Source organism: Mustela nivalis (assembly GCF_964662115.1).
Source record: "Mustela nivalis genome assembly, chromosome: 13".
Lineage (NCBI taxonomy): Eukaryota > Metazoa > Chordata > Mammalia > Carnivora > Mustelidae > Mustela > Mustela nivalis.
In genome coordinates, this window is record NC_139032.1 from 66,681,412 (window position 1) to 66,693,499 (window position 12,088).

At 37.8% G+C, this 12,088-nt stretch overlaps 1 protein-coding gene across 1 annotated transcript; it reads right to left on the bottom strand.

Annotated features, from left to right (window-relative positions):
* Positions 1 to 656: 656 nt before the first annotated feature.
* LOC309846326 (olfactory receptor 13C3) lies at positions 657 to 1,610 on the bottom strand (the record flags this gene model as incomplete). Its single annotated transcript, XM_082695194.1, has 1 exon — positions 657 to 1,610. One exon carries the CDS (start codon positions 1,608 to 1,610, stop codon positions 657 to 659), a length of 954 nt encoding a protein of 317 aa, XP_082551320.1.
* Positions 1,611 to 12,088: the final 10,478 nt, after the last annotated feature.

Below are 12,088 nucleotides of genomic sequence, written 5' to 3' on the forward strand. Positions count from 1 at the left end.
TCTTTATATAGGTATGGGGAAAGGCAAACACAGTATGATTTATATTAGCAGATTGACTTTCAGAAGGAGGCTTTAGCTCTCAAAATTACTAGCTTATGGTAAAAGAGATGCTTAGTAGTAACTTTTAGTCCTCAATCTGGAGTCTTAGCTTCAATTCTGAAATTCTAAGACACTGTGAAGTAGCACATTGTTAGATGCTTTCTCCAATTTATTGCAACCTTAAATGACACTGAAACAGGGTTTTATTTCCTTATTACAAGGAAGGTAACTATGGCTTACAAAGAATAGTCTATCCAATCTCATTGATGTGGTGTCAAAGGGCAAATCCTGTACCCTTACCTACTTCCAAACCTATGTGTGATTATTTTCTATTTTGTGTCCACACAAATCACCAGAAACACTCATCTCAGATATCATCAAGGATGAGATCCTAATAGAATTCACCATACTTGTGAGCTCTAGATCAGCACATTTTGGAAAGTGAGTTGAAAGCGAATTACAGTTCTCAGTAATTCTAGTTGAGGAGGACTAGGGAAGGGGAAGAATAAAAATAGCTCTCCTTAACTATAGTTTCTGCAAAGGTTTTTACTCATTGACCTTTGAGTACATCTTTATGCCTATTACACAAAGACATGCACTTTCTGTATAGGAAATACTTACTTAATAGGTTTTCGGTTCAGAAGATATTTTACGGCAGCTTTTACATCCTTGTTCCTCAAGCTATAGATTATAGGATTTAGCATGGGTGTCACTACCCCATAAAACAGGGAAATGAGCTTGTCTGAAGTTTGAAACTTGTCTTCTCCAGGCAATTCTTGAGACTTGGGCTTGGAGTACATGAAGAAGATGGTACCATAAAATATGATCACTACAGTCAGATGTGCTGAGCAGGTGGAAAAGGCTTTGCGTCTCCCTGTGGCTGAGTTCATTCTCAAGATGGTATAAAGGATAAACATATAGGAGAAAAAAATGACCAGCAACGGAAGAACCAGGAATGCCATATTCGATATCACCATGGTGATAATATTGAGGGATATGTCAGCACAAGCTAGCTTAAAGACAGCTAATATTTCACATGTGAAATGATTGATAATATTATTCCCACAGAAAGGCAATCGCATGGCAAGAGATGTTTGTACAATTGAGTTGATACCACCAGAGAGCCATGATACAGAAGCCATTAGTACATACACCACCTTGCTCATGATGATAGGGTATCTCAGAGGGTTACAGATGGCTACATAGCGATCAAAAGCCATCATGCCCAGGAGCAAACACTCTGTGGACCCCATTGCAAACCCAATGAACATCTGTACTGTGCATCCAGAGAAGGAAATGCTCCTTCTCTTTGAAATTAAGCTCACCAAAGTTGAGGGAACAGAGGAGGATGTATAGCAGATGTCCAAGAAAGAGAGGTTGCCCAGGAAGAAGTACATGGGAGTGTGAAGACGGGAGTCAAAGATGCTTGCTATGATCAGAACACCGTTGCCAATCAGAATCACTAGATACATTACTAGAATTAGAACAAAGTAAATAATCTCAAATTTTGGGTAACCGGAGAGTCCCAGAAGAAGAAATTCTGATGTAAATGTCTGATTAATTTTATCCATGTCATCTGCTTTCAGGATGTTAAGCAAAGATCAAAAAGAAAATATTCACTGCCAAGAAACAAATGTTACAAATTACCTGAACAATCCATTTTTTAATATGGTGTTATAAGGAGTGTTTGCTTGACGCTATGACATCCAGTCATCTTCAACAACGTGTGTAACTAGGAATCAGTGAAATCGGGAATGACAGGAGTGCTGATGCCCACTGATAATATGCGAAGCTCTACCTGTGACCAGACAAACATACAGAAGTAACCTTTCCTGCTGTTGACATGTTCCTGTGTGTTAAGGTTCCCCAAACTCCTGACTAATTACCAACTATGAGCCTAACTTCCTTTGCCCCAGAAAGCAAGCAGTGGAGATGGCAAAGTCTACTCAATAAGGACCAGAAATGGGGTTTAGCAATGACATCATGGTCACCAGCAACTCTCTCTATATCTCTTTCTATGTCTGACATTATATACCTTATGTTAGCCAGTTAATTGTGCATTTTATAGACATTTAATAATAATATTGAATATTGAATAGCATAAAATAAAATTTAATGTCTATTTAAATATAGTTAGTTGTTGATCTCATATTCCAGCCCCCTCTTAGTATTTATGTGACTGTTCCTAGGACAAGACAACTGCAGAGATCAACTCTGCATGAATGTCACAATCTTTGGAGGACATTACATAGTCTCTAACTTATTTTATTCTGTAACTTCACAGTGTATCTTGACTTGTTTAAGTCAACCTAAGAAAACAGTAATACGGTTTAAATATTTACTATGTAATCATATATGTGTGTGTATGCATCACTGTATGCTTTACAAAATATAATCATTCTTTACATTAGCCCCATTTTTTCTCCAAATATAAGAGATGGAGCTTGTCCAGAGTTAACCAGATAGTAAATAATAAAATGAAGCTCAAGGCTCAGATCAAGTCTGTTCACAGGGGAGCCTGGCTAATTCAGTAGATAGAGTATGTGACTTTTGATCTCAGGGTCATGAGTTCAAGCCCCATGCTGGACATAGAGATTCTTAAAAAAAAAAAAAAAAAAAAAAAAAAAAAGTCTGTTTCATAGCTTTACTGGTTTTCATATACATACAAGTCATCCGGGTATCCTGAAAAATTTTAGATTCTGTTTTAGAGTTCAGGGCAGCTCCAGTGATTCTCCATTTCTCCTAAGTCGACAGGTGGTACTTATGCAAAGGTCTTAAAAGCCTTGAGTAGCAAGGGTTTAATCTACACTGACTTGACACAATATCCAGATTTTTTTTTTAATTTTTGATTTTTTATAAACATATATTTTTATCCCCAGGGGTACAGGTCTGTGAATCACCAGGTTTACACACTTCACAGCACTCATCAAAGCACATACCCTCCCCAATGTCCATAATCCCACCCCCTTCTCCCAAACCCCCTCCCCCCAGCAACCCTCAGTTTGTTTTGTGAGATTAAGAGTCACTTATGGTTTGTCTCCCTCCCAATCCCATCTTGTTGAGGCTTAAGTGGGTAGGAAAAGAATATCCAGATTTTTCTGATCTAAACTGATTTTCTTTTGCCTTATTATGGATTGGAATGCCAATCCTTTTGTGTTTTACAAAAAGCTTCAAATTCGTATCATGTTGTTATAGTTTCTTAAGAAAAAATTATTAAAAGACATTTTTTGAAAAAAAGCAGTTTAAACTTATGCCAGACTACTATAATAACTTTAGAATATTACTAACAGCCTACCTTAAACCTAGTAGGTTGGATAGCCAACCTACTATCCAAGCACAGTAAGGATAAACTAAAGAATAATGTAAAGTGTCTGCCATTACAAAGCCCAAAATTCAGTTAGGGATATAGGAAAAGCACACATGAAAACATATCATAAATATAATTACATTATGGAGTTGAGTGAAAATTGTCAATTTCCCATAAGGAAGAAGTTTACGAGAAATAAATCATGCAAGGGAGAAGTTGGGAAGTGTTTCAGACTTGGGCCAGATCTGGAAGCATGGGAATTAGAAAAGTTTGGAAGAAAAGAGGGGAAGTGGGGTACCCCAAAAGTGAGAAGTTGAGTCAAAGTTAGGAGTAAATAGAGCACAACATTTTTGGACAAGGAAGTTTCTGTGGAGGGGTGGTGGCAAGCACACCTGAAAAGAAAAGCATAGAAGGTACACAGAGAGTCTCTAAGGTTGGGCAGAGAACTTGCCATTTCTTTTGGTAAGGAAAGGGTCCATCATTACAAAGCACAGAGGATGGGTTGAGGGCTTAGATCCTCTGGTAATAGTACTCTCCAAAAATTGCCACCATACTATGATTTTATGAGAGTTCTTATCAGAAATGTAACACAGAATTAAGGTATGTAGATTAATGGGATTGTCACTAATTACCAACTTGATGTGAAAACTGATCTTTCCAGAATCACCACCAGATTTGACATGGGGCAAAATCACAAAATTAGGCTTCCCATGGGCTAAGAGTGTTGAGAATTCCAGCAGAGCCACTCTTGCCCCGGTCTACCACTTCGTTTGTCATGGGTCAGTAGTTGGGAAAATTACTGTAGAACAGGTATTTCTTAGAGCCAGCAATCCAATTCAACAAAAGTCCAGCTCAAACAAATTCTCAGTACATAAAAATTTTAGTTAAGAATACACAATAGAAATATTTCAACTCTAAAGAGAAAGACAAGGGGATATAAAAATCTCAATTTTAGGGTGCCTGCGTGGCTCAGTTGGTTGTGCCTGCCTTCAGCTCAGGTCACAATCTCTGGGTCTTAGGATGGAGCCCCACAATCCCTCTCCCTCTGCTCACCACTCCCCTGCTTGGATGCGTGCTCTCTCTCTGTCAGACAAATAAGTAAATCTTTAAAAAATAAAAAATAATAAAATCTCAATTTTAGAGTTGAAAAAATAGCCATAAAGAGATTGTTAATTTTCTTTTTTTTTTTTTTCAGCTTCAGTCCAGAACATAAAGGGGGAAAGAAAGAGGAAGGGGAGAGGAAGAAAGATCTTCATTTCATTTATGTAGCCAACTCTTATTTCAGGATCCTATGTGCCTTGAAATTGGTTCAGTTGGAATAATGAGCAGAGGAATGATCCAAAGCCCATTATCTTTACATTATTAACATGACTAACTGGAATCATTAAAATTGCATAGAAATTATAAACAGATGGGAATGCTTAGCAAAAACTAGAAATATTGGGGTCACAAAAATTGACTATATTCATTCAACAGTGCCCAGAGTGACGGGTCAATTATTCTACACTACTTCTTATAATAAATCAAAATTCTCCCAAGATCAGAAATTGGTCAGAGGATGCACTGGATAAGGGACATGAACACTCTAATCAACCTAGTCACTAATGCAAAAAAGAAGAAAACAGCAACATACTGCATTACTAGGCTACATGGAGATGTTCCAAGTAGGACCCAAAGGTCCAGGCCTGGAAAGCCTGTTGGCCTCCTGTTCCAGACAACTTCCAGACAACGCATCTGAGGCCACCTAACCTGCCTCTCCCAGTCTTTCCCTCCTGGGCAGGAAACCCCTCACTAATTAAAACCCTTCTTGAGCCAGGCTTGTCTTGCTGAAGACAAGCTCAAGTAGCTTGTCTTGCTGAAGACAAGCTCAAGTAGCTTGTCTTGCTACATCTGCTCCCAGCTCTCTTTAAACTGGTTATCTTGTTATATTGTGAGATAAGATGAGACACAAGAGAAGGACCTTGTCTGTCTAGGTCATCCCTCTAACACCTAAACCTAACATAGTGGCTGCACATAATAGATGGGGGAGGGGGGATTGACTTAATACATAAAGGCTGACTTCCTAAACTCTTAAGCAATTACCCTATGTAGTATTTGTGGCTTAAGGATCAGGAAAACTTCAATATGTCATATTTAATTTGCAGCAGGTCTTAATTTTTTTAAAGTATCTTTCAAGAAGTACCAGCAAGCTGCCATCTTACACAGATAATTAACAGTTCATACACTATAAGTATAGAGGATCACCTAATATTCATTGAAATATATATATATGACATGGGTTTAGCATGGGGGGAAAAGTGCCTCAAACTAAAATAAAAGTCTTTGATTTGAGGTTCTCTGCTCCTAATTTATAGCCTCAGTCATCTCATTTGTAAAATAGTGATAAAAATACTTGCTCTACTTTTCTTGCTAGGATATTATCAGGAAAAGAGATAGCATAAGGAAATTGCTTTAAGGATTAATAGACATTATACAAATAATAGTGAAATACTATAAAAAATAATGATTTACCGCTGTATTTTATTGACAATAAATTGGTATCTGTATTGTACCAGATTATTAACATTACAAATTCATATTAATAATAGCTTTAAATATAGATTGAAAGAGTGTCTTGGTATTAAAGACTCACCTATATACTGATAAATTATTTCTACATCCTAGAAGACCCAGTTACTTTCTTCTTAGTATTCATGTCAGCATTCTGATTCAACAAACAATGCCTGATTCCACAGATATGGAAGAGTAAATATTTATTATGCAACAGTTGTTGTAATTGTTCCCCTATTCCCAGAGCAATTTAAAGTTGGAATGATAGATCTGTGAAATGGAGAAAATACTTGGAGTGTTAGGGACAGTGTCTCAAAGACCCAATTAAGAGTGGTTCTGGGAATAAACTGTGATTGAACCACAGCTCAAAAATGAAATGACATTCTCCTACTCATGTAACTTTTGGAAGCAGGGGGCAAATATTCATAAAATTAACCTTATGAGATGTGAGTTTTTTAGTTCAAAATATGCTCACCAAAGGAGAGTTAATTCAATGTAAGAAATTAGTTATTCAAATGATAATTACCAAAATGAAATACTGAAGTTGAAAAGTCACCTAGATATCATAAATGAAATAAAACATATATTTTCTGTAAATTAAGAATATTGTCATTTAATTTGTTTGCTTACTTTATATACATTCTTTTGGACTAGTTAATTTCATGCAGGATGCCTTTGCCAAACTTTTTTGGAATTAAAAGAAGTACAGATAAAAATACAAATAAATAAATCCATAGGCCAAAAGTTAATTCATATTTAAGGCCACAAAAAAAAAGTCTAGAACAGATAGTTTGGGGCATGAATTCTGATAGGTAGATAACATATTAATGAAGTAAAATGTTTTAAGAACATCTATTGACGTATACTGTATATATTAACATTGAGTTTTGGTAAAGTTATCCTTTAGAAAAGTAGAAGAAATAAAGACTTTCCTAGAAAAACAAAAGCTAAGGAAACAGTTCATTACCACTAGACCCACCTTACAAGAAATCTTGAAAGTTCTTCAAGCCAAAATGAAAGAACACTAATTAGTAATATGAAAACATATAAAAATATACAATATGCTAGTAAAGATAAATACATAGTCACACCAGTCAGAATGGCTGAATTAACAGGTCAGGAAAGAACAGATGTTGGTGAGGATGCAGAGAAAGGGGAAACCTCTTACACTGGTGGTGAGAATACAGCTGGTATAGCCACTCAGGAAAACAGTATGAAGTTTCCTCAAAAAGTTCATAATAGAGCTACCCTATGACCCAGCAAATGCACTAGGTATTTACCCCAAAGATACAATTGTAGTGATCCAAAGGGGCACTTGGATCCCAATGCAGCAATGTCCACAATAGCCAAAGTATGGAAAGAGCCCAGATGTCCATTGATAGATGAATAGATAAAGAAGATGTGGGGGTGCATGTGTGTGTGATGGAATGCTACTCAGCTATCAAAAAGATGAAATCTTACCATTTGCAATGACATGGGAGAACTAGAGGGTATTATGCTAAGTAAAATAAGTCAATCCGAAGGACAATTATCATACGATTTTGCTCATATGTGGAATTTAAGAAACAAAACAGAGGATCATAGGGGAAGGGAGGGCAAAATAAAATAAGACAAAATCAGAGAGAAAGACTAACCATAAGAGCTCTTAACTATAAGAAACAAACTGAGGGTTGCTGGAGAGGGAGGAGGTGGGGTAACTAGGTGATGGGCATTAAGGAAGGCACATGATGTAATGAGCCCTGGGTATTCTATACAACCGATGAATCACTGTAACTCTAACTCTGAATCTCATAATACACTATATGTTGATTAACTGAATTTAAATAAAATAAAAGATCAACTCATCAAGAAAATGTAACAACTGTAAATATACATGCACTCAACATCACAGCACCAAAATATATGATTTAAATACTAACAAATCTAAAGGGAGAAATAAACAATAACACAATAATAAGAGACTTTAATACCCCACTTTCAGCAATGGAGGGATTATCCAGACAAGAAATCAATACATTTGATTTGAGCCATAGTTTCAACCAAATGGACTTAACAAACATATATAGAACAGTCCATCTAAGAGCATTCTTCTCAAATGCACACAGAATATTCTCCAGGATAAATCATATGAGAGGCCACAAAACAAGTTTTAGAATATTTAAGAGGACTGAAGTCATACCAAGTATCTTTTCTGAGCACAATGGTATGAAACTAGAAATCAACAACAGGAAAGCTAGATAATTTACACACCTGGAAACTGAACAGCACACTCATGAGCCACAAAGGGGTCAAGAAAAAGCTTTTAAAAAATATATCTTTAGGCAAATGAAAATGGAAAATACCCCATGCCAAAATCTATGGGATGCTAAAAAAAAAAAAGTTATTAGAAGGAAGATTACAGTAATAAACGTATATATTAAGAAAAAAGAAAGGATTGCCAGGGTGGCTCAGTTGGTTAAGTGTTCAACTCTTAATTTTGGCTCAGGTCATGAGATCCAATCCCATTTCAGGCTCCATGCTGAGCAAAGGAGTTTGCTTAAGATTCTCTCTCTCCCTCTTCCTCTGTCCCTCCCCCACCCCAACTTGTGTGTGCTCTCAAATACATATATACATACATACATTAAAATTTTAAAAAAGAAAACAGAAAGATTTCAAATAACCTAACTTTACATCTCAAGAAACTAGAAAAAGAAGAACAAACTAAGCCCAGAGTTAGACATAGGAAGAAAGTAACAAAGATCAGAGAAGAAATAAATTAGAGACCAGAAAAAAACAAAACAAAACAATAAAAAGGCCAATGAAATCATAAAACTCCTAGAAGAAAACACAGGGGAAAAGTTCCTTGACAATAGTCTATTTACACTAAAAGCACAAGCAACAAAAGTAAAAATCACAAGTGGGACTACATCAAACTAAAAAGCTTCTGCACAACAAAAGAAATAATCAACAAAATGAAAAGGTAGAGGAGTCAAGATGGCGGAGAAGTAGCAAGCTGAGACTGCTTCAGCTAGCCGGAGATCAGCTAGGTAGCTTATCTAAAGATTGCAAACACCTGAAAATCCATCGGCAGATCGAAGAGAAGAAGAACAGAAATTCTGGAAACAGAAAAACAACCACTTTCTGAAAGGTAGGACCGGCGGAGAAGTGAATCCAAAGCGACGGGAAGATAGACCCCGGGGGGAGGGGCCGGCTCCCGGCAAGCGGCGGAGCAACGGCGCACAAAATCAGGACTTTTAAAAGTTTGTTCCGCTGAGGGACATCGCTCCAGAGGCTAAACCGGGACGAAGCCCACGCGGGGTCAGCGTGGCCTCAGGTCCGGCAGGGTCACAGAAGGATCAGGGGTGTCTGAGTGTCGCAGAGCTTGCGGGTATTGGAACGGGAAAGCCGGCTGCAGAGACAGAGCCGACAGTAAGCTCACAGCTCGGTGTTACCTTGAACCGGTCGCAGGCTCGGTGAGCTCGGAGCGCGGCCGGAGGTCAGGCAGACGGGAGTAACTGGGCGCTGTTCTCTGAGGGCGCACTGAGGAGTAGGGCCCTGGGCTCTCGGCTCCTCCGGGCCGGAGACCAGGAGGCCGCCATTTGTATTCCCGTCCTCCGGAACTCTACGGAAAGCGCTCAGGGAACAAAAGCTCCTGAAAGCAGACCCGAGCGGATTACTCACCCCGGCCCCGGGTAAGGGCGGTGTAATTCCGCCTGGGGCAAAGACATTTGAGAATCACTACAACAGGCCCCTCCCCCAGAAGATCAACAAGAAATCCAGCCGAGACCAAGTTCACCTACCAAGGAGTGCGGTTTCAATACCAAGGAGAGCAGCAGAATTCCAGAGGAGGAGAAAGCCAAGCACGGAACTCATGGCTTTTTACCTGTGATTTTTCTTAGTCTTGCAGTTAATTTAATTTTTTCTTTTTCATTTTTTTTTTTTTCTTCTCGCCTTAGGGTAAATTTTTTTTTTTAACTGTTACCTTTTTCTTTTCTAACGATTTTTTACTAGTTTATCTAATATATATATTTTTTCTTTTTTACATTTTTCTCAGGTGTTTTCTTTTTTTAAAAATGCTTTTCTTTTCTTTTTTTTTTTCTTTTTTCTTTTTTTTTCTTTCTTCCTTTTTGAACCTCTTTTTATCCCCTTTCTCCCCACTCACGATTTTGGATCTCTTGTAATTTGGTTAAAGCATATTTTCCTGGGGTTGTTGCCACCCTTTTAGTATTTTACTTGCCCCTTCATTTACTCTTATCTGGACAAAATGACAAGACGTAAAATTTCAACACAAAAAAAAGAACAAGAGGCAGTACCGAAGGCTAAGGACCTAATCAATACAGACATCGGTAATATGTCAGATCTAGAGTTCAGAATGACAATTCTCAAGGTTCTAGCCGGGCTCGAAAAAGGCATGGAAGATATTAGAGAAACCCTCTCGAGAGATATAAAAGCCCTTTCTGGAGAAATAAAAGAACTAAAATCTAACCAAGTTGAAATCAAAAAAGCTATTAATGAGGTGCAATAAAAAATGGAGGCTCTAACTGCTAGGATAAATGAGGCAGAAGAAAGAATTAGTGATATAGAAGACCAAATGGCAGAGAATAAAGAAGCTGAGCAAAAGAGGGACAAACAGCTACTGGACCACGAGGGGAGAATTCGAGAGATAAGTGACACCATAAGACGAAACAACATTAGAATAATGGGGATTCCAGAAGAAGAAGAAAGAGAGAGGGGAGCAGAAGGTATACTGGAGAGAATTATTGGGGAGAATTTCCCCAATATGGCAAAGGGAATGAGCATCAAAATTCAGGAGGTTCAGAGAACGCCCCTCAAAATCAATAAGAATAGGCCCACACCCCGTCACCTAATAGTAAAATTTACAAGTCTCAGTGACAAAGAGAAAATCCTGAAAGCAGCCCGGGAAAAGAAGTCTGTAACATACAATGGTAAAAATATTAGATTGGCAGCTGACTTATCCACAGAGACCTGGCAGGCCAGAAAGAGCTGGCATGATATTTTCAGAGCACTAAACGAGAAAAACATGCAGCCAAGAATACTATATCCAGCTAGACTATCATTGAAAATAGAAGGAGAGAGTAAAAGCTTCCAGGACAAACAAAAACTGAAAGAATTTGCAAATACCAAACCAGCTCTACAGGAAATATTGAAAGGGGTCCTCTAAGCAAAGAGAGAGCCTACAAATGGTAGATAAGAAAGGAACAGAGACCATATACAGTAACAATCACCTTACAGGCAATACAATGGCACTAAATTCATATCTCTCAATAGTTACCCTGAATGTGAATGGGCTAAATGCCCCTGTCAAAAGACACAGGGTATCAGAATGGATAAAAAAACAAAATCCATCTATATGTTGCCTCCAAGAAACTCATTTTAAGCCCGAAGACACCTCCAGATTTAAAGTGAGGGGGTGGAAAAGAATTTACCATGCTAATGCACATCAGAGAAAGCAGGAGTGGCAATCCTTATATCAGATCAATTAGATTTATAGCCAAAGCTATAATAAGAGATGAGGAAGGACACTATATCATACTCAAAGGGTCTGTCCAACAAGAAGATTTAACAATTTTAAATATCTATGCCCCCAACGTGGGAGCAGCCAACTATATAAAGCAATTAATAACAAAATCAAAGAAACATATCAACAATAATACAATAATAGTAGGGGACTTTAACACTCCCCTCACTGAAATGGACAGGTCATCCAAGCAAAAGATCAGCAAGGAAATAAAGGCCTTAAATGACACACTGGACCAGATGGACATCACAGATATATTTAGAATATTTCATCCCAAAGCAACAGAATACACATTCTTCTCTAGTGCACATGGAACATTCTCCAGTATAGATCACATCCTCGGTCCTAAATCAGGACTCAACCGGTATCAAAAGATTGGGATCATTCCCTGCATATTTTCAGACCACAATGCTCTAAAGCTAGAACTCAACCACAAAAGGAAGTTTGGAAAGAACCCAAATACATGGAGACTAAACAGCATCCTTCTAAAGAATGAATGGGTCAACCGGGAAATTAAAGAAGAATTGAAAAAAATCATGGAAACAAATGATAATGAAAATACAATGGTTCAAAATCTGTGGGACACAACAAAGGCAGTCCTTAGAGGAAAATATATAGCGGTATAAGCCTTTCTCAAGAAACAAGAAAGGTCTCAGGTACACAACCTAACCCTA